Source organism: Panulirus ornatus, chromosome 20 (genome assembly GCF_036320965.1).
Source record: "Panulirus ornatus isolate Po-2019 chromosome 20, ASM3632096v1, whole genome shotgun sequence".
NCBI lineage: Eukaryota > Metazoa > Arthropoda > Malacostraca > Decapoda > Palinuridae > Panulirus > Panulirus ornatus.
Window position 1 is genome coordinate 49,119,864 of NC_092243.1, and position 23,422 is coordinate 49,143,285.

The window sequence follows — 23,422 nt, forward strand, 5'->3', positions numbered from 1 at the left end:
TTGTGGATGAAAGAGCTTGGGAAGTGAGTCAGTTGTTGTTCGCTGATGATACAGCGCTGGTGGCTGATTCATGTGAGAAACTGCAGAAGTTGGTGACTGAGTTTGGTAAAGTGTGTGAAAGAAGAAAGTTAAGAGTAAATGTGAATAAGAGCAAGGTTATTAGGTACAGTAGGGTTGAGGGTCAAGTCAATTGGGAGGTAAGTTTGAATGGAGAAAAACTGGAGGAAGTAAAGAGTTTTAGATATCTGGGAGTGGATCTGGCAGCGGAATGGAACCATAGAAGTGGAAGTGAATCATAGGGTGGGGGAGGGGGCGAAAATCCTGGGAGCCTTGAAGAATGTGTGGAAGTCGAGAACATTATCTCGGAAAGCAAAAATGGGTATGTTTGAAGGAATAGTGGTTCCATGAGATGTTTGAGGACAATATGTGGTGTGAGGTGGTTTGATCGAGTAAGTAATGCAAGGGTAAGAGAGATGTGTGGAAATAAAAAGAGCGTGGTTGAGAGAGCAGAAGAGGGTGTTTTGAAATGGTTTGGGCACATGGAGAGAATGAGTGAGGAAAGATTGACCAAGAGGATATATGTGTCGGAGGTGGAGGGAACGAGGAGAAGCGGGAGACCAAATTGAAGGTGGAAAGATGGAGTGAAAAAGATTTTGAGTGATCGGGGCCTGAACATGCAGGAGGGTGAAAGGCGGGCAAGGAATAGAGTGAATTGGATCGATGTGGTATACCGGGGTCAACGTGCTGTCAATGGATTGAATCAGGGCATGTGAAGTGTCTGGGGTAAACCATGGAAAGTTCTGTGGGGCCTCGATGTGGAAAGGGAGCTGTGGTTTTGGGCATTATTACATGACAGCTAGAGACTGAGTGTGAACGAATGGGGCCTTTGTTGTCTTTTCCTAGTGCTACCTCGCACACATGAGGGGGGAGGGGGATGTTATTCCATGTGTGGCGAGGTGGCGATGGGAATAAATAAAGGCAGACAGTATGAATTATGTACATGTGCATATATGTATATGTCTGTGTGTGTATATATATGTGTACATTGAGATGTATAGGTATGTATATTTGTGTGTGTGGACGTGTATGTATATACATGTGTATGGAGGTGGGTTGGGCCATTTCTTTCGTCTGTTTCCTTCCGCTACCTCGCAAACGTGAGAGACAGCGACAAAGCAAAATAAATAAATATATAAAAATATATATATCCCTGGGATAGGGGAGAAAGAATACTTCCCACATATTCCCGGCGTGTCGTAGAAGGCGACTAAAAGGGGAGGAAGCGAGGGGGCTGGAAATCCTCCCCTCTCATTTTTTTTGTAATTTTCCACAAGAAGGAACAGAGAAGGAGGGCAGGTGAGGATATTCCTTCAAAGGCTACCTCGCTAAAGCGGGAAATGGTGAATAGTATGAAAGATATATATATATATATATATAAAAGGGGAGGGAGTGGGGGGCTGGAAATCCTCCCCTCGTTTTTTTCTTTAATTTTCAAAAAAAAGGAACAGAGAAGGGGGCCAGGTGAGGATGTTCCCTCAGAGGCCCAGTCCTCTGTTCTTAACGCTACCTTGCTGATGCGGGAAATGGCGAATAGTTTGAAAAAAAAAAAAAAAAAAATATATATATATATATATATATATGTTTTTTTTTTTTTTTTTATACTTTGTCGCTGTCTCCCGCGTTTGCGAGGTAGCGCAAGGAAACAGACGAAAGAAATGGCCCAACCCCCCCCATACACATGTATATACATACGTCCACACACGCAAATATACATACCTACACAGCTTTCCATGGTTTACCCCAGACGCTTCACATGCCTTGATTCAATCCACTGACAGCACGTCAACCCCGGTATACCACATCGCTCCAATTCACTCTATTCCTTGCCCTCCTTTCACCCTCCTGCATGTTCAGGCCCCGATCACACAAAATCTTTTTCACTCCATCTTTCCACCTCCAATTTGGTCTCCCTCCTCTCCTTGCTCCCTCCACCTCCGACACATATATCCTCTTGGTCAATCTTTCCTCACTCATCCTCTCCATGTGCCCAAACCACTTCAAAACACCCTCTTCTGCTCTCTCAACCACGCTCTTTTTATTTCCACACATCTCTCTTACCCTTACGTTACTCACTCGATCAAACCACCTCACACCACACATTGTCCTCAAACATCTCATTTCCAGCACATCCATCCTCCTGCGCACATCTCTATCCATAGCCCACGACTCGCAACCATACAACATTGTTGGAACCACTATTCCTTCAAACATACCCATTTTTGCTTTCCGAGATAATGTTCTCGACTTCCACACATTCTTCAAGGCCCCCAGAATTTTCGCCCCCTCCCCCACCCTATGATCCACTTCCGCTTCCATGGTTCCATCCGCTGCCAGATCCACTCCCAGATATCTAAAACACTTCACTTCCTCCAGTTTTTCTCCATTCAAACTCACCTCCCAATTGACTTGACCCTCAACCCTACTGTACCTAATAACCTTGCTCTTATTCACATTTACTCTTAACTTTCTTCTTCCACACACTTTACCAAACTCAGTCACCAGCTTCTGCAGTTTCTCACATGAATCAGCCACCAGCGCTGTATCATCAGCGAACAACAACTGACTCACTTCCCAAGCTCTCTCATCCCCAACAGACTTCATACTTGCCCCTCTTTCCAAAACTCTTGCATTTACCTCCCTAACAACCCCATCCATAAACAAATTGAACAACCATGGAGACATCACACACCCCTGCCGCAAACCTACATTCACTGAGAAACAATCACTTTCCTCTCTTCCTACATGTACACATGCCTTACATCCTCGATAAAAACTTTTCACTGCTTCTAACAACTTTCCTCCCACACCATATATTCTTAATACCTTCCATATTTTTTTTTTTTTTTTTTTTTTTTGCTTTGTCGCTGTCTCCCACGTTTGCGAGGTAGCACAAGGAAACAGACGAAAGAAATGGCCCAACCCACCCCCATACACATGTATATACATACGTCCACACACGCAAATATACATACCTACACAGCTTTCCATGGTTTACCCCAGACGCTTCACATGCCTTGATTCAATCCACAGACAGTACGTCAACCCCGGTATACCACATCGCTCCAATTCACTCTATTCCTTGCCCTCCTTTCACCCTCCTGCATGTTCAGGCCCCGATCACACAAAATCTTTTTCACTCCATCTTTCCACCTCCAATTTGGTCTCCCTCTTCTCCTCGTTCCCTCCACCTCCGACACATATATCCTCTTGGTCAATCTTTCCTCACTCATTCTCTCCAAGTGACCAAACCATTTCAAAACACCCTCTTCTGCTCTCTCAACCACGCTCTTTTTATTTCCACACATCTCTCTTACCCTTACGTTACTTACTCGATCAAACCACCTCACACCATACATTGTCCTCAAACATCTCATTTCCAGCACATCCATCCTCCTGCGCACAACTCTATCCATAGTCCACGCCTCGCAACCATACAACATTGTTGGAACCACTATTCCTTCAAACATACCCATTTTTGCTTTCCGAGATAATGTTCTCGACTTCCACACATTCTTCAAGGCTCCCAGAATTTTCGCCCCCGATGGGAATGAATAAAGGCAGACAGTGTGAATTGTGTGCATGGGTATTTTTGTATGTGTCTGTGTGTGTATATATATGTTTACATTGAGATGTATAGGTATGTATATTTGCGTGTGTGGACGTGTGTGTATATAAATGTGTATGGGGGTGGGTTGGGCCATTTCTTTCATCTGCTTCCTTGCACTACCTCGCAAACGCGGGAGACAGTGACAAAGCAAAATAAATAAAAATAATATATATATATATATATATATATATACATATATTTTTTTTGCTGTCTCCTGCGTTTGCGAGGTAGCGCAAGGAAACAGACGAAAGAAATGGCCCAACCCACCCCCATACACATGTATATACATACGTCCACACACGCAAATATACATACCTACACAGCTTTCCATGGTTTACCCCAGACGCTTCACATGCCTTGATTCAATCCACTGACAGCACGTCAACCCCGGTATACCACATTGCTCCAATTCACTCTATTCCTTGCCCTCCTTTCACCCTCCTGCATGTTCAGGCCCCGATCACACAAAATCTTTTTCAATCCATCTTTCCACCTCCAATTTGGTCTCCCTCTTCTCCTCGTTCCCTCCATCTCCGACACATATATCCTCTTGGTCAATCTTTCCTCACTCATTCTTTCCATGTGCCCAAACCATTTCAAAACACCCTCTTCTGCTCTCTCAACCACGCTCTTTTTATTTCCACACATCTCTCTTACCCTTACGTTACTTACTCGATCAAACCACCTCACACCACACATTGTCCTCAAACATCTCATTTCCAGCACATCCATCCTCCTGCGCACAACTCTATCCATAGCCCACGCCTCGCAACCATACAACATTGTTGGAACCCCTATTCCTTCAAACATACCCATTTTTGCATTCCGAGATAATGTTCTCGACTTCCACACATTCTTCAAGGCTCCCAGAATTTTCACTCCCTCCCCCACCCTATGATCCACTTCCGCTTCCATCCGCTGCCAGATCCACTCCCAGATATCTAAAACACTTCACTTCCTCCAGTTTTTCTCCATTCAAACTCACCTCCCAATTGACTTGACCCTCAACCCTACTGTACCTAATAACCTTGCTCTTATTCACATTTACTCTTAACTTTCTTCTTTCACACACTTTACCAAACTCAGTCACCAGCTTCTGCAGTTTCTCACATGAATCAGCCACCAGTGCTGTATCATCAGCGAACAACAATTGACTCACTTCCCAAGCTCTCTCATCCCCAACAGACTTCATACTTGCCCCTCTTTCCAAAACTCTTGCATTCACCTCCCTAACAACCCCATCCATAAACAAATTAAACAACCATGGAGACATCACACACCCCTGCCACAAACCTACATTCAATGAGAACCAATCACTTTCCTCTCTTCCTACACGTACACATGCCTTACATCCTCGATAAAAACTTTTCACTGCTTCTAACAACTTGCCTCCCACACCATATATTCTTAATACCTTCCACAGAGCATCTCTATCAACTCTATCATATGCCTTCTCCAGATCCATAAATGCTACATACAAATCCATTTGCTTTTCTAAGTATTTCTCAAATACATTCTTCAAAGCAAACACCTGATCCACACATCCTCTACCACTTCTGAAACCACACTGCTCTTCCCCAATCTGATGCTCTGTACATGCCTTCACCCTCTCAATCAATACCCTCCCATATAATTTGCCAGGAATACTCAACAAACTTATACCTCTGTAATTTGAGCACTCACTCTTATCCCCTTTGCCTTTGTACAATGGCACTATGCACGCATTCCGCCAATCCTCAGGCACCTCACCATGAGTCATACATACATTAAATAACCTTACCAACCAGTCAACAATACAGTCACCCCCTTTTTTAATAAATTCCACTGCAATACCATCCAAACCTGCTGCCTTTCCGGCTTTCATCTTCCGCAAAGCTTTTACTACTTCTCTCTGTTTACCAACTCATTTTCCCTAACCCTCGCACTTTGCACACCACCTCGACCAAAACACCCTATATCTGCCTATATATATATATATATATATATATATATATATATATATATATATATATATATATATATATATATATATATCCTGTAGACACAATGTTACCTGACACTGGCTACTTGAGGATATAGTGCAAGCAAAGGTGTATCATCTGCTGATGAAAGATAGTGCAGACTCATCAATGAAATTCTCACTTAAAAGGAGTCCATCCTCTCCCTACTATTGGTTGTAAAGCATCTTTGGGGCTGCAAGAGCTCCTGGATGGATGGGGGGATCCTTGGGTTATAGCTCCAGGACCCCTTTGAGAAAGGGATATTAGGGTAGTATCATAATAGTATTTTTTTCATCTTTCTTCACCATTTCCTGCATTGATGAAGTAATACCAGCAACAGATATAGAAAGGCCTCATTCACTTACATACATTCTCTAGCTGTCATGTATAATGCACTGAAACCACAGACCATTCATAACCAGGACCTACATAACTCTCCATGGTTCCCCCTGGCTGCTTTCTATGCTCTGAGTCTGTCCACTAACAGCACATCTCCCTCTAAATACCACATCACTCCAATTCACTCTAACCCAAGCATGCCTTTCACCTTCCTACATGTTCAAGCCCTGATCACTCAAAACATTTTTCCCTCCCTCCTTCCATCTCCCATTTGGTGTCACCCTTCTCCTTGTCCTCTCTACTTCTGACACATATCCTTTCTCAACCTCTCCCCACCAATTTTCTCCATATGTCCAAACCATTTCATCAGTCCACTTCAGATCTCCCAACCACAATCTATTTATTACCACACCTCTCTCTTACCCTTTTAGTAATCATTCAATCAAACTACCTCATCACATATTGTCCTCAAACACTTCATTTCCAACACATACACCCTCCTACACATATCCTTGTCCACAGATTATGCCTTGCATCCATACAACTCTGCTGGGAGTACAATGCCTTCAAACATATCCATTTTTGCCCTCCTAGATAACAAGCTCCTTTCCCTACATTCCTCAATGTTCCCAGAACCATCACTCCCTCAACCATCGAATGACTCACTTCCATTTCTAGGGTTCCATTCATTGCCATGCCCATTTCCAGGTATCTAAAGACTTCACTCCCTCCAAATTTTCTCCATTCAAACACACACTACAAATGACCTGTTCCTCTGCCCAGCTAAACCTAATAACCTTGCTCCTTGCTTTCATTCACGTTGAAAAAGAAGGCAAATAAGAGTTGGGGTGAGATAGTATCACAAAACTTTAGGGAGGATAAAAAGATGTTTTGAAGGAGGTAAATAATGTGTGTGAGACAAAAGAACAAATGAGAACATCTGTAAAGGGGGCAAGGGGGGAAAGTGATAACAGGAAGTGATGAAGTGAATATTCTGAAGGTTTGTTGAATGTGTTTGATGATAGAGTGGCAGATGTAGGGTGTTTTCATTAGGGTAGTGTGCAAAGTGAAAGGGTCGGGGAGAATGGTTTGGTAAACAGAGGAGGTAGTGAAAGCTATGCAGAAGATGAAAGCCAGCAAGGTAGCAGGTTTGGATGGTACCATAGTTGAACTTATTAAGAAAGGGGGTGACTGTGATATTGATTGGTTGGTAAGGATATTCAATATTCAATCATGGTGAAGTTCCTGATGATTGGCAGAATACATGCATAGTGCCATTGTACAAAGGCAAAGCTGATAAAGGTGAGTGTCCAAACTATAGAGGCATAAGGTTGTTGAGTATTCCTGGGAAATTGTTTGGAAGGGTCATGACTGAGTGGGTGAAGGCACATACAGAGCATCAGATTGGGGAAGAGCAGTGTGGTTTCAGGAGTGGTAGAGGATATGTGGATCAGGTGTTTGCTTTGAAGAATGTATGCAAGAAATACTTAGAAAAACAGATGGATTTGTATGTAGCATTTATGGATCTGAAGAAGGCATATGACAGCATTGACAGAGATGCTTTGTGGAAGGACTTAAGAGGATATGGTGTGGGAGGTAAGCTGCGAGAAGCAGTGAAAAGTTTTTATCAAGGATGTAAGGCATGTGTAGAAGTAGGAAGAGAGGAGAGTGATTGGTTCTAAGTAAAAGTTGGTCTGCAGCAGGGGTGTGTGATGTCTCCATGGTTGTTTCATTCGTTTATGGATGGGAAGGTTAAGGAGGTAAATGCAAGAGTTTTTGAGAGAGTGGCGAATATTCATTCTGTTGGGGATGAGGGGGCCTGGGAAGCGAGTCAGTTGTTGTTTGCCGATGATACACCACTGGTGGCTGATTTGAGTGAAAAACTGCAGAGGTTGGTGATTCAGTTTCAAAAAGTGAGTGAAAGGAGAGAGTTGAGAGTAAATGTGAATAAGAGCAAGGTTATTAGGTTCAGCAAATTTGAGGGACAACTTAGTTGGGATGTAAGTTTGAATGAGAAATATTGGAGGAAGTGAAGTGTTTTAGACATCTGGGAGTGGACTTAGCAGCAAATGGAGCAAATGGAGCTATGGAAACGGAGTCGAGTCACAGGGTGGGGGAGGGGGCAAAGGTTCGGGGAGTGATGAAGAATGTGTGGAAAGAGGGAATGTTATCTCAGAGAGCAAAAATGGGAATGTTTGAAGAAATAGTGGTTCCAACAACATCATATGGTTGAGAGGCATGGGCTAAAGATAGGGTTGTACTTAGGAGGGTGGATGTGTTGGAAATGAAATGTTTGAGGACAATATGTGGTGTGAGGGATTTGATCGAGTAAGTAATGAAAGGGTAAGAGAGATGTGTGGTAATAAATAGAGTGTATTAAGAGAGCAGAAAAGGGTATGATGATATGGTTTGGACATATGGAGAGAATGAGTGAGGAAAGAATGACAAAGAAGATAATGTGTGTCAGAGGTAGAGGGAACAAGGAGAAATGGGAGACCAAATTGGATGTGGAAGGATAGAGTGAAGAAGATTTTGAGTGCCGGGCCTGAACATACAGGAGGGTGAGAGGCATGCAAGGAATAGAGGGAATTGGAGCAATGTGGTATACACTAGAGACTGAGTGTAAATGGATGTGGTCTTTTTGTCCACTTTCCTGGTGCTACCTCGCTGAAGCAGGGATTAGCAATGCTATTTCCTGTGGGGCAGAGTAGCGCCAGGAATGGATGAAGGCAAGCATGAATACGTACAATTGTATGTATGTATATGTCTGTGTATGTATATGCATGTATATGTTGACATGTATATGTACGTATATGTGCATGTATAGGCATTTATGTATATGTATGTGTATATGAAAGGATGGGCTGTTCTTTGTCTCTTTCCTAGTGCTACCTCGCTGACATGGGGAAAAGTGATCTATTGTAATAATAACAACAATACGAGGAGAAGTGGGAGACCAAATTGGAGGTGGAAAGATGGAGTGAAAAAGACTTTGAGTGATTGGGGCCTGAACATGCAGGAGGGTGAAAGGTGTGCAAGGAAGAGAGTGAATTGGAACGATGTGGTATACCGGGGTCGACATGCTGTCAATGGATTCAACCAGGGCATACGAAGTGTCTGGGGTAAACTATGGAAAGTTTTGTGGGGCCTGGATGTGGAAAGGGAGATGTGGTTTCAGTGCATTATACATGACAGCTAGAGACTGAGTGTGAACGAATGTGGCCTTTGTTGTCTTTTCCTAGTGCTACCTCGCGCACATGCGGAGGGAGGGGGTTGTCATTTCATGTGTGGCAGGGTGGCGACGGGAATGAATAAGGGCAGACAGTATGACTTATGTACATGTGTATATATGTATATGTCTGTATGTGTATATGTACGTATACGTTGAGATGTATAGGTATGTAAATGTGCGTGTGTGGACGTGCATGTATATACATGTATGTGGGTGGGTTGGGCCATTCCTCTGTTTCCTTGTGCTACCTCGCTAACATGGGAGACAGAGACAAAGTATAATGAATGAATAAATAAATAAATACATATCTAGCAGTGATCTAACAATGTCATTTTCATTTACCTTTATAATCTCATTGTTGAAGGCAAGAACAGAGATTGTAAGTCCAGAAATCACCATGGCAGCTGGATTGGAAGTAAATAATTGGCTGATGACATCTCTGTATGTCTGTAACAAAAAAGTATGATGACATTTCCAAAAAATATCATAAACATTGATTACAAATCATACTTTATAATCATAAATCATCAGGAAAATATAGCTTATAAGGTTTTATATTGATTCACAAACAGGAAAATCTTATCATTAGCCCATAGAGTTTAGTAAGTAGCATTTAAACAGAATTTCATATACAACATAAGCTGTTCCATATATACACCCTATATACACCTGATCCCCTACTTATGACTTATGCGACATGATGATCTGTACATACAGCTGAAAAAAAAAAAAATATATAAATGATGAAATATGAGTTAAAGAAACTTAAATAAAACAAAAAGAAACTACAGAATCATACAATAAAGCTGGTTAATAAAAAACGAGATGATCATGATAGAAACTGAGGAGGATAAAAGAATGCTGTACAGGTGTATGAATTCTACATGCAATGCTGACATGCACCCAACTTACATCCATTTTGAGATACGAGTGGTTGGTCAGAATGGAATTTGGACATATGTTGGGGAAAGGGTGTACAATGTTGGCAAAAATAATGTACTTGTATGGTCTACTTGTGGTCACTTTATGTACTTAACATCTATTCATATAAAGTTAAAATGAGGATACCATTCCATAAATTGAGAACACACTGGAATAGGCAAAAAAATATTCAAATAATCAAGCCACTGTACATCTCTGCATTTTCTAAAGTCAGAGACTGAATGGGAACACTTGATATCTAATAAGGAACTACAGTGCTTATCTTGGTTAAATCATATGCAAAGCAGTTGTTTTGACTTGGAACACAGCATTAAAAATGATCAAATTGTGAAGTTTTCCCTTGGTTAGATGAGAGGGAAGATGGGAGACATATACTCGAAATGTTTTCATACTTCCTTTCTAAATGGCATGGAAACATCTATACATGTCTGTTTGTTATCCATTTCACTTTTCATGATCAATAGACACTGCTAAGGAAGAGTAAGGGGAATATATGAGAAATGGGGCAGGTCATTTGCTTTAAGACTGAACTGAATTCTAAAACATGCAGCAGACCACTAATTCTTTTACTACAAAATACATATGAATCTGAACAACCATATATAATCCTTAGCTAAATTCAGATTTACCTGATGGCCATAAACAATATGACAACATTCAGTTCCTCTCCAGTTAAGTTAAACTGATTTTATGATACAAGACTTTTACAAAAGTAGGTAGTAGCTGGTAGGCAGCCAGCGACCAGGAAAGTATATTTATCAGTACTACCCTGAGTATCTAGAGGGTTAGTGACATCTGCATAGTGAACCAGCACTTCAATGGTTGTCAAGTTGCACTCCTCAGACCTAGGTAGCTGTCTTTGCTTTCTGGTTCACTCACACTTGGACTACTGGCATTCTGTCCATAAACATACAATCTCTCCTTGTCATACTTAACAAGTGACAACAGCTCATTATTTGCAACTATAAAATTTTCTGCAGTGAGTACTATGTGTTAGCCCTACTTTTGGCAAAATAGTAAGAGCAGTAGAGAGAAGTAGTAAGTAGGAACATTTAGGCAGAAGTAGTAGGTTGGAGCATTAGGGTGTAGTCAGTAGGAACATTAATCAGTAACCTCTGTAAACATTATGCTAAACTTGCCCCGTGCAAGTGGCCTGTTATGCGTGAGGCACTAAAGGCTAACAAGTAGCACTGGCTTTCTCTAGTAATGGAGACTGTATTGCTGTGGCAATCCCTTGAGGGAGTTCCAGTTGGAACAGGCATCACAGATGTAGACAGAGAGAGAGATAAACATAGATAGATAGATAGACAGATATAGATAAACAGATAGATAGATAGATAGACATACAAAGTTTTGTTAAAATATCTGAATGTTTAATTCAGCTTCAAATTTACAGTATACATCAAAATTTGCATTACCTATTTTCTGACCACTGTGTAAGGCACTTAAAGTTTTGTTCACAAATCCTGCACAAACTTGTTATAAAAATGTAGGTGACATAGCTTTACATCATTTCAGTATCATCCTTTGCATTTTTAATGACATAATTTCAGTATCATCCATTACATCTAAAGTTAAAATCACATATAAAAAGCTTATAGATTTATGTGCTGAAAAAGGACTGATGATTGGGAATACCTGGTTTAAAAAGTGAGATATACATAAGTATACTTATGGAAGTAGGAGAGATGGCCGGAGAGCGTTATTGGATTACGTGTTAATTGACAGTCACGCGAAAGAGAGACTTTTGGATGTTAATGTGCTGAGAGGTGCAACTGGAGGGATGTCTGATCATTATCTTGTGGAGGCTAAGGTGAAGATTTGTATGGGTTTTCAGAAAAGAAGAGTGAATGTTGGGGTGAAGAGGGTGGTGAGAGTAAGTGAGCTTGGGAAGGAGACTTGTGTGAGGAAGTACCAGGAGAGACTGAGTATAGAATGGAAAAAGGTGAGAACAATGGAAGTAAGGGGAGTGGGGGAGGAATGGGATGTATTTAGGGAATCAGTGATGGATTGCGCAAAAGATGCTTGTGGCATGAGAAGAGTGGGAGGTGGGTTGATTAGGAAGGGTAGTGAGTGGTGGGATGAAGAAGTAAGAGTATTAGTGAAAGAGAAGAGAGAGGCATTTGGATGATTTTTGCAGGGAAAAAATGCAATTGAGTGGGAGATGTATAAAAGAAAGAGACAGGAGGTCAAGAGAAAGGTGCAAGAGGTGAAAAAAAGGGCAAATGAGAGTTGGGGTGAGAGAGTATCATTAAATTTTAGGGAGAATAAAAAGATGTTCTGGAAGGAGGTAAATAAAGTGCGTAAGACAAGGGAGCAAATGGGAACTTCAGTGAAGGGCGCAAATGGGGAGGTGATAACAAGTAGTGGTGATGTGAGAAGGAGATGGAGTGAGTATTTTGAAGGTTTGTTGAATGTGTTTGATGATAGAGTGGCAGTTATAGGGTGTTTTGGTCGAGGTGGTGTGCAAAGTGAGAGGGATAGGGAAAATGATTTGGTAAACAGAGAAGAGGTAGTAAAAGCTTTGCGGAAGATGAAAGCCGGCAAGGCAGCAGGTTTGGATGGTATTGCAGTGGAATTTATTAAAAAAGGGGGTGACTGTATTGTTGACTGGTTGGTAAGGTTATTTAATGTATGTATGACTCATGGTGAGGTGCCTGAGGATTGGCGGAATGCGTGCATAGTGCCATTGTACAAAGGCAAAGGGGATAAGAGTGAGTGCTCAAATTACAGAGGTATAAGTTTGTTGAGTATTCCTGGTAAATTATATGGGAGGATATTGATTGAGAGGGTGAAGGCATGTACAGAGCATCAGATTGGGGAAGAGCAGTGTGGTTTCAGAAGTGGTAGAGGATGTGTGGATCAGGTGTTTGCTTTGAAGAATGTATGCAAGAAATACTTAGAAAAGCAAATGGATTTGTATGTAGCATTTATGGATCTGGAGAAGGCATATGATAGAGTTGATAGAGATGCTCTGTGGAAGGTATTAAGAATATATGGTGTGGGAGGCAAGTTGTTAGAAGCAGTGAAAAGTTTTTATCGAGGATGTAAGGCATGTGTACGTGTAGGAAGAGAGGAAAGTGATTGGTTCTCAGTGAATGTAGGTTTGTCGCAGGGGTGTGTGATGTCTCCATGGTTGTTTGATTTGTTTATGGATGGGATTGTTAGGGAGGTGAATGCAAGAGTTTTGGAAAGAGGGGCAAGTATGAAGTCTGTTGGGGATGAGAGAGCTTGGGAAGTGAGTCAGTTGTTGTTCGCTGATGATACAGCGCTGGTGGCTGATTCATGTGAGAAACTGCAGAAGCTGGTGACTGAGTTTGGTAAAGTGTGTGAAAGAAGAAAGTTAAGAGTAAATGTGAATAAGAGCAAGGTTATTAGGTACAGTAGGGTTGAGGGTCAAGTCAATTGGGAGGTGAGTTTGAATGGAGAAAAACTGGAGGAAGTGAAGTGTTTTAGATATCTGGGAGTGGATCTGGCAGCGGATGGAACCATGGAAGCGCAAGTGGATCATAGGGTGGGGGAGGGGGCGAAAATTCTGGGAGCCTTGAAGAATGTGTGGAAGTCGAGAACATTATCTCGGAAAGAAAAATGGGTATGTTTGAAGGAATAGGGGTTCCAACAATGTTGTATGGTTGCGAGGCGTGGGCTATGGATAGAGTTGTGCGCAGGAGGATGGATGTGCTGGAAATGAGATGTTTGAGGACAATGTGTGGTGTGAGGTGGTTTGATCGAGTGAGTAACATAAGGGTAAGAGAAATGTGTGGAAATAAAAAGAGCGTGGTTGAGAGAGCAGAAGAGGGTGTTTTGAAATGGTTTGGGAACATGGAGAGAATGAGTGAGGAAAGATTGACCAAGAGGATATATGTGTCGGAGGTGGAGGGAACGAGGAGAAGAGGGAGACTAAATTGGAGGTGGAAAGATGGAGTGAAAAAGATTTTGTGTGATTGGGGCCTGAACATGCAGGAGGGTGAAAGGAGGGCAAGGAATAGAGTGAATTGGAGCGATGTGGTATACCGGGGTTGACGTGCTGTCAGTGGATTGAATCAAGGCATGTGAAGCGTCTGGGGTAAACCATGGAAAGCTGTGTAGGTATGTATAATTGTGTGTGTGGACGTACGTATATACATGTGTATGAGGGTGGGTTGGGCCATTTCTTTCGTCTGTTTCCTTGCGCTACCTCGCAAACGCGGGAGACAGCGACAAAGGAAAAAAAAAAATAAAAAGAAAACTAACAACACAGATGTATTTTTTTTTTTTTTTGCTTTGTCGCTGTCTCCCGCGTTTGCGAGGTAGCGCAAGGAAACAGACGAAAGAAATGGCCCAACCCACCCCTATACACATGTATATACATACGTCCACACACGCAAATATACATACCTACACAGCTTTCCATGGTTTACCCCAGACGCTTCACATGCCCTGATTCAATCCACTGATAGCACGTCAACCCCGGTATACCACATCGCTCCAATTCACTCTATTCCTTGCCCTCCTTTCACCCTCCTGCATGTTCAGGCCCCGATCACACAAAATCTTTTTCACTCCATCTTTCCACCTCCAATTTGGTCTCCCTCTTCTCCTCGTTCCCTCCACCTCCGACACATATATCCTCTTGGTCAATCTTTCCTCACTCATTCTCTCCATGTGCCCAAACCATTTCAAAACACCCTCTTCTGCTCTCTCAACCACGCTCTTTTTATTTCCACACATCTCTCTTACCCTTACGTTACTTACTCGATCAAACCACCTCACACCACACATTGTCCTCAAACATCTCATTTCCATCACATCCATCCTCCTGCGCACAACTCTATCCATAGCCCACGCCTCGCAACCATACAACATTGTTGGAACCAATATTCCTTCAAACATACCCATTTTTGCTTTCCGAGATAATGTTCTCGACTTCCACACATTCTTCAAGGCTCCCAGAATTTTCGCCCCCTCCCCCACCCTATGATCCACTTCCGCTTCCATGGTTCCATCCGCTGCCAGATCCACTCCCAGATATCTAAAACACTTCACTTCCTCCAGTTTTCTCCATTCAAACTCACCTCCCAATTGACTTGACCCTCAACCCTACTGTACCTAATAACCTTGCTCTTATTCACATTTACTCTTAACTTTCTTCTTTCACACACTTTACCAAACTCAGTCACCAGCTTCTGCAGTTTCTCACATGAATCAGCCACCAGCGCTGTATCATCAGCGAACAACAACTGACTCACTTCCCAAGCTCTCTCATCCCCAACAGACTTCATACTTGCCCCTCTTTCCAAAACTCTTGCATTGACCTCCCTAACAACCCCATCCATAAACAAATTAAACAACACAGATGTATACAAATGAAACTTGTTCATTTGATTCTGACATGAACTTGCTAGAGCATCCCCGCGCCCCACTTCAGCGAGGTAGCAACAGGAAAATAGACATGAAAGGGGCCACATTCATTCACACTCAGTCTCTGGCTGTCATTTGATGCACCAAGGTCACATCTCCCTGTCCACATCCGGGCCCCACAGAACTTTCCACGGTTTGCCTCAGACATTTCACCTGCACTGGTTCAGTCCATTGACACAATATCGACCCTGGTATGCCGCATCATTCCAATTCGCTCTCTTCCTTGCATACACACACAAAGAGGATATGGGGGATGCTATTTTGCGTGTGGTGACAGGAATGGATGAAGGCAGCAGGTATGGATATGTACATGTGTATGTCTGTGTATGTATATGCTGAAATGTATATGTATGTATACGTTAAAATGTATATGTATGTATATGTGCATGTGTGGGCGTTTATGTATATACATGTGTATGTGGGTGGGTTGGGCCATTCCTCGTCTGTTTCCTTGCACTATCTCACTAATGCGGGACATGGCGGTCAGGTATAATAATAATGATGATGTATTTTTTCATACACATTTACCATTTCCCGCTTTAGCAATGTAGCATTAAGAACAGAGGACTGAGCCTTAGAGAGAATATCTTCACTTGGCCTCCCTGTCTGTTACCTCTTTTGGAAAAGTAAAAACTAAAGGGGAGGAATTCCAGACCCCGCTCTCTTTCGTTTTAGTCGCCTTCTATGATACGCATGGAATATGTGGGAAGTATTCTTTCTCTCCTATCCCCAACGCACCCACATACAAATGTATATACATACACGTTCACACACGCACATATACATACCTATACATCTCAATGTATACATATATACACACACACAGACATATATATATATATATATATATATATATATATATATATATATATATATATATATATATATATATACACACACATGTACATAAATCATACTGGATGCCCTTATTCATTCCTGTCGCCACACCGCCACACATGAAATAACAACCCCCTCCCCCCTCATGTGCGCGAGGTAGCACTAGGAAAAGACAACAAAGGTCACATTCGTTCACACTCAGTCTCTAGCTATCATGTATAATGCACTGAAACCACAGCTCCCTTTCCACATCCAGGCCCCAAAAAACTTCCAGATGCTTCACATGCCCTGGTTCAATCCATTGACAGCACGTCGACCCTGGTATACCACATCGTTCCAATTCACTCTATTCCTTGCACACCTTTCACCCTCCTGCATATTCAGGCCCCGATCACTCAAAATCTTTTTCACTCCATCCTTCCACCTCCAATTTGATCTTCCACTTCTCGTTCCCTCCACCTCTGACACATATATCCTCTTTGTCAATCTTTCCTCACTCATTCTCTCCATGTGACCAAACCATTTCAAAACACCCTCTTCTGCTCTCTCAACCACACTCTTTTTATTACCACAATCTCTCTTCCCCTATTATTACTCAATCATTAATAAAGGCAGACAGTATGAATTATGTACATATGTATATGTCTGTGTGTGTTTATATATGCTGAGATGTAGATGTATGTATATGTTCGTGTGTGGACGTGTATGTATATACATGTGTGTGAGGGTGGGTTGGGCCATTCTTTTGTCTGTTTCCTTGCACTACCTCGCTAATGCAGGAGACAGCGACAAAACAAAATCAAATAAAAAATATATATATATAGAAGGCAACTAAAGGGGACGGGAGTGGGGGACTAGAAACCCTCCCCTCCTTGTATTTTAACTTTCTAAAAGGCGAAACAGAAGGAGTCACGCGGGGAGTGCTCATCCTCCTCGAAGGCTCAGATTGGGGTGTCTAAATGTGTGTGGATGTAACCAAGATGAGAAAAAAGGAGAGATAGGTAGTATGTTTGAGGAAAGGAACCTGGATGTTTTGGCTCTGAGTGAAATGAAGCTCAAGGATAAAGGGGAAGAGTGGTTTGGGAATGTCTTGGGAGTAAAGTCAGGGGTTAGTGAGAGGACAAGAGCAAGGGAAGGAGTAGCACTACTCATGAAACAGGAGTGGTGGGAGTATGCGATAGAGTGTAAGAAAGTAAACTCTAGATTGATATGGGTAAAACTGAAAGTTGATGGAGAGAGATGGGTGATTATTGGTGCATATGCACCTGGGCATGAGAAGAAAGATCATGAGAGGCAAATGTTTTAGGAGCAGCTGAATGAGTGTGTTAGTGGTTTTGATGCACGAGACCAGGTTATAGTGATGGGTGATTTGAATGCAAAGGTGAGTAATGTGACAGTTGAGGGAATAATTGGTATACATGGGGTGTTCAGTGTTGTAAATGGAAATGGTGAAGAGCTTGTAGATTTATGTGCTGAAAAAGGACAAGTTATTGGGAATACCTGGTTTAAAAAGCGAGATATACATAAGTAAACGTATGTAAGTAGGAGAGATGGTCAGAGAGCGTTATTGGATTATGTGTTAATTGATAGGTGCGCAAAAGAGAGACTTTTGGATGTTAATGTGCTGAGAGGTGCAACTGGAGGGATGTCTGATCATTATCTTGCGGAGGCAAAGGTGAAGATTTGTAGAGGTTTCCAGAAAAGAAGAGAGAATGTTGGGGGTGAAAAGAGTGGTGAGAGTAAGTGAGCTTGGGAAGGAGACTTGTGCGGGGAAGTACCAGGAGAGATTGTGTACAGAATGGAAAAAGGTGAGAACAAAGGACGTAAAGGGAGTGGGGGAGGAATGGTATGTATTTAGGGAAGCAGTGATGGATTGCACAAAAGATGCTTGTGGCATGAGAAGCGTGGGAGGTGGGCAGATTATAAAGGGTAGTCAGTGGTGGGATGAAGAAGTAAGATTATTAGTGAAAGAGAAGAGAGAGGCATTTGGATTATTTTTGCAGGGAAATAATGCAAATGAATGGGAGATGTATAAAAGAAGGAGGCAGGAGGTCAAGAGAAAGGTGCAAGAGGTGAAAGAGGGCAAATGAGAGTTGGGGTGAGAGAGTATCATTAAATTTTGGGGAGAATAAAAAGATGTTTTGGAAGGATGTAAATAAGGTGCGTAAGACAAGGGAACAAATGGGAATTTCAGTGAAGGGGGCTAATGGGGAGGTGATAACAAGTAGTGGTGATGTGAGAAGGAGATGGAGTGAGTATTTTGAAGGTTTGTTGAATGTGTTTGATGATAGAGTGGCAGATATGGGGTGTTTTGGTCGAGGTGGTATGCAAAGTGATTTGGTAAACAGAGAAGAGGTAGTAAAAGCTTTGCGGAAGATGAAAGCCAGCAAGGCAGCGGGTTTGGATGTTATTGTAGTGAAATTTATAAAAAATGGGGTGACTGTGTTGTTGACTGGTTGGTAAGGTTATTTAATGTATGTATGACTCATGGTGAGGTGCCTGAGGATTGGCGGAATGCTTGCATAGTGCCACTGTACAAAGGCAAAGGGGATAAAAGTGAGTGCTCAAATTACAGAGGTATAAGTTTGTTGAGTATTCCTGGGAAATTATATGGGAGGGTATTGATTGAGAGGGTTCCAACAATGTTGTATGGTTGCGAGGCGTGGGCTATGGATAGAGTTGTGCGCAGGAGGATGGATGTGCTGGAAATGAGATGTTTGAGGACAATGTGTGGTGTGAGGTGGTTTGATCGAGTAAGTAACGTAAAGGTAAGAGAGATGTGTGGAAATAAAAAGAGCGTGGTTGAGAGAGCAGAAGAGGGTGTTTTGAAATGGTTTGGGCAAATGGAGAGAATGAGTGAGGAAAGATTGACCAAGAGGATATATGTGTCGGAGGTGGAGGGAACGAGGAGAAGTGGGAGACCAAATTGGAGGTGGAAAGATGGAGTGAAAAAGATTTTGTGTGATTGGGGCCTGAACATGCAGGAGGGTGAAAGGAGGGCAAGGAATAGAGTGAATTGGATCGATGTGGTATACCGGGGTTGACGTGCTGTCAGTGGGTTGAATCAGGGCATGTGAAGCGTCTGGGGTAAACCATGGAAAGCTGTGTAGGTATGTATATTTGCGTGTGTGGACGTATGTATATACATGTGTATGGGGGTGGGTTGGGCCATTTCTTTTGTCTGTTTCCTTGCGCTACCTCGCAAACGCAGGAGACAGCGTCAAAAAAAAAATATATATTTGGACGATTTTTGCAGGGAAAAAATGAAATTGAGTGGGAGACGTATAAAAGAAAGAGACAGGAGGTCAAGAGAAAGGTGCAAGAGGTGAAAAAAAGGGCAAATGAGAATTGGGGTGAGAGAGTATCATTAAATATTAGGGAGAATAAAAAAAAGATGTTCTGGAAGGAGGCAAATAAAGTGTGTAAGACAAGGGAGCAAATGGGAACTTCAGTGAAGGGCGCAAATGGGGAGGTGATAACAAGTAGTGGTGATGTGAGAAGGAGATGGAGTGAGTATTTTGAAGGTTTGTTGAATGTGTTTGATGATAGAGTGGCAGATATAGGGTGTTTTGGTCGAGGTGGTGTGCAAAGTGCGAGGGTTAGGGAAAATGATTTGGTAAACAGAGAAGAGGTAGTAAAAGCTTTGCGGAAGATGAAAGCCGGCAAGGCAGCAGGTTTGGATGGTATTGCAGTGGAATTTATTAAAAAAGGGGGTGACTGTATTGTTGACTGGTTGGTAAGGATATTTAATGTATGTATGACTCATGGTGAGGTGCCTGAGGATTGGCGGACTGCGTGCATAGTGCCATTGTACAAAGGCAAAGGGGATATGAGTGAGTGCTCAAATTACAGAGGTATAAGTCTGTTGAGTATTCCTGGTAAATTATATGGGAGGGTATTGACTGAGAGGGTGAAGGCATGTACAGAGCATCAGATTGGGGAAGAGCGGTGTGGTTTCAGAAGTGGTAGAGGATGTGTGGATCAGGTGTTTGCTTTGAAGAATGTATGTGAGAAATACTTAGAAAAGCAAATGGATTTGTATGTAGCATTTATGGATCTGGAGAAGGCATATGATAGAGTTGATAGAGATGCTCTGTGGAAGGTATTAAGAATATATGGTGTGGGAGGCAAGTTGTTAGAAGCAGTGAAAAGTTTTTATCGAGGATGTAAGGTATGTGTACGTATAGGAAGAGAGGAAAGTGATTGGTTCTCAGTGAATGTAGGTTTGCGGCAGGGGTGTGTGATGTCTCCATGGTTGTTTAATTTGTTTGTGGATGGGGTTGTTAGGGAGGTGAATGCAAGAGTTTTGGAAAGAGGGGCAAGTATGAAGTCTGTTGGGGATGAGAGAGCTTGGGAAGTGAGTCAGTTGTTGTTCGCTGATGATACAGCGCTGGTGGCTGATTCATGTAAGAAACTGCAGAATATATATATATATATATATATATATATATATATATATATATATATATATATATATATATATATATTCTTTTTTTTTTTTTTTTGTCACTGTCTCCCGCGTTTGCGAGGTAGCGCAAGGAAACAGACGAAAGAAATGGCCCAACCCACCCCCATACACATGTATATACATACATCCACACACGCAAATATACATACCTACACAGCTTTCCATGGTTTACCCCAGACGCTTCACATGCCTTGATTCAATCCACTGACAGCACGTCAACCCCGGTATACCACATCACTCCATTTCACTCTATTCCTTGCCCTCCTTTCACCCTCCTGCATGTTCAGGCCCCGATCACACAAAATCTTTTTCACTCCATCTTTCCACCTCCAATTTGGTCTCCCTCTTCTCCTCGTTCCCTCCACCTCCGACACATATATCCTCTTGGTCAATCTTTCCTCACTCATTCTCTCCATGTGACCAAACCATTTCAAAACACCCTCTTCTGCTCTCTCAACCACGCTCTTTTTATTTCCACACATCTCTCTTACCCTTACGTTACTTACTCGATCAAACCACCTCACACCACACATTGTCCTCAAACATCTCATTTCCAGCACATCCATCCTCCTGCGCACAACTCTATCCATAGTCCATGCCTCGCAACCATACAACATTGTTGGAACCACTATTCCTTCAAACATACCCATTTTTTGCTTTCCGAGATAATGTTCTCGACTTCCACACATTCTTCAAGGCTCCCAGAATTTTCGCCCCCTCCCCCACCCTATGATCCACTTCCGCTTCCATGTTTCCATCCGCTGCCAGATCCACTCCCAGATATCTAAAACACTTCACTTCCTCCAGTTTTTCTCCATTCAAACTCACCTCCCAATTGACTTGACCCTCAACCCTACTGTACCTAATAACCTTGCTCTTATTCACATTTACTCTTAACTTTCTTCTTTCACACACTTTACCAAACTCAGTCACCAGCTTCTGCAGTTTCTCACATGAATCAGCCACCAGCGCTGTATCATCAGCGAACAACAACTGACTCACTTCCCAAGCTCTCTCATCCCCAACAGACTTCATACTTGCCCCTCTTTCCAAAACTCTTGCATTCACCTCCCTAACAACCCCATCCATAAACAAATTAAACAACCATGGAGACATCACACACCGCTGCCGCAAACCTACATTCAATGAGAACCAATCACTTTCCTCTCTTCCTACACGTACACATGCCTTACATCCTCGATAAAAACTTTTCACTGCTTCTAACAACTTGCCTCCCACACCATATATTCTTAATACCTTCCACAGAGCATCTCTATCAACTCTATCATATGCCTTCTCCAGATCCATAAATGCTACATACAAATCCATTTGCTTTTCTAAGTATTTCTCACATACATTCTTCAAAGCAAACACCTGATCCACACATCCTCTACCACTTCTGAAACCACACTGCTCTTCCCCAATCTGATGCTCTGTACATGCCTTCACCCTCTCAATCAATACCCTCCCATATAATTTGCCAGGAATACTCAACAAACTTATACCTCTGTAATTTGAGCACTCACTCTTATCCCCTTTGCCTTTGTACAATGGCACTATGCACGCATTCCGCCAATCCTCAGGCACCTCACCATGAGTCATACATACATTAAATAACCTTACCAACCAGTCAACAATACAGTCACCCCCTTTTTTAATAAATTCCACTGCAATACCATCCAAACCTGCTGCCTTGCCGGCTTTCATCTTCCACAAAGCTTTTACTACCTCTTCTCTGTTGGACGATTTTTGCAGGGAAAAAATGCAATTGAGTGGGAGAAGTATAAAAGAAAGAGACAGGAGGTCAAGAGAAAGGTGCAAGAGGTGAAAAAAAAGGGCAAATGAGAGTTGGGGTGAGAGACTATCAGTAAATTTTAGGGAGAATAAAAAGATGTTCTGGAAGGAGGTAAATAGGGTGCGTAAGACAAGGGAGCAAATGGGAACTTCAGTGAAGGGCGCAAATGGGGAGGTGATAACAAGTAGCGGTGATGTGAGAAGGAGATGGAATGAGTATTTTGAAGGTTTGTTGAATGTGTCTGATGACAGAGTGGCAGATATAGGGTGTTTTGGTCGAGGTGGTGTGCAAAGTGAGAGGGTTAGGGAAAATGATTTGGTAAACAGAGAAGAGGTAGTAAAAGCTTTGCGGAAGATGAAAGCCGGCAAGGCAGCAGGTTTGGATGGTATTGCAGTGGAATTTATTAAAAAAGGGGGTGACTGTATTGTTGACTGGTTGGTAAGGTTATTTAATGTATGTATGACTCATGGTGAGGTGCCTGAGGATTGGCGGAATGCGTGCATAGTGCCATTGTACAAAGGCAAAGGGGATAAGAGTGAGTGCTCAAATTACAGAGGTATAAGTTTGTTGAGTATTCCTGGTAAATTATATGGGAGGGTATTGATTGAGAGGGTGAAGGCATGTACAGAGCATCAGATTGGGGAAGAGCAGTGCGGTTTCAGAAGTGGTAGAGGATGTGTGGATCAGGTGTTTGCTTTGAAGAATGTATGTGAGAAATACTTAGAAAAGCAAATGGATTTGT

At 42.3% G+C, this 23,422-nt stretch overlaps 1 protein-coding gene across 1 annotated transcript in view; it reads right to left on the reverse strand.

The window, feature by feature from the left end:
- The window catches only part of LOC139755991 (prestin-like), a 184,834-nt gene that overhangs the window by 77,138 nt on the left and 84,274 nt on the right, over positions 1-23,422 (reverse strand). Inside the window, 1 exon segment of the mRNA XM_071674906.1 lies at positions 9,581-9,685. Within this exon segment, the coding sequence (XP_071531007.1) occupies positions 9,581-9,685 (105 nt within the window).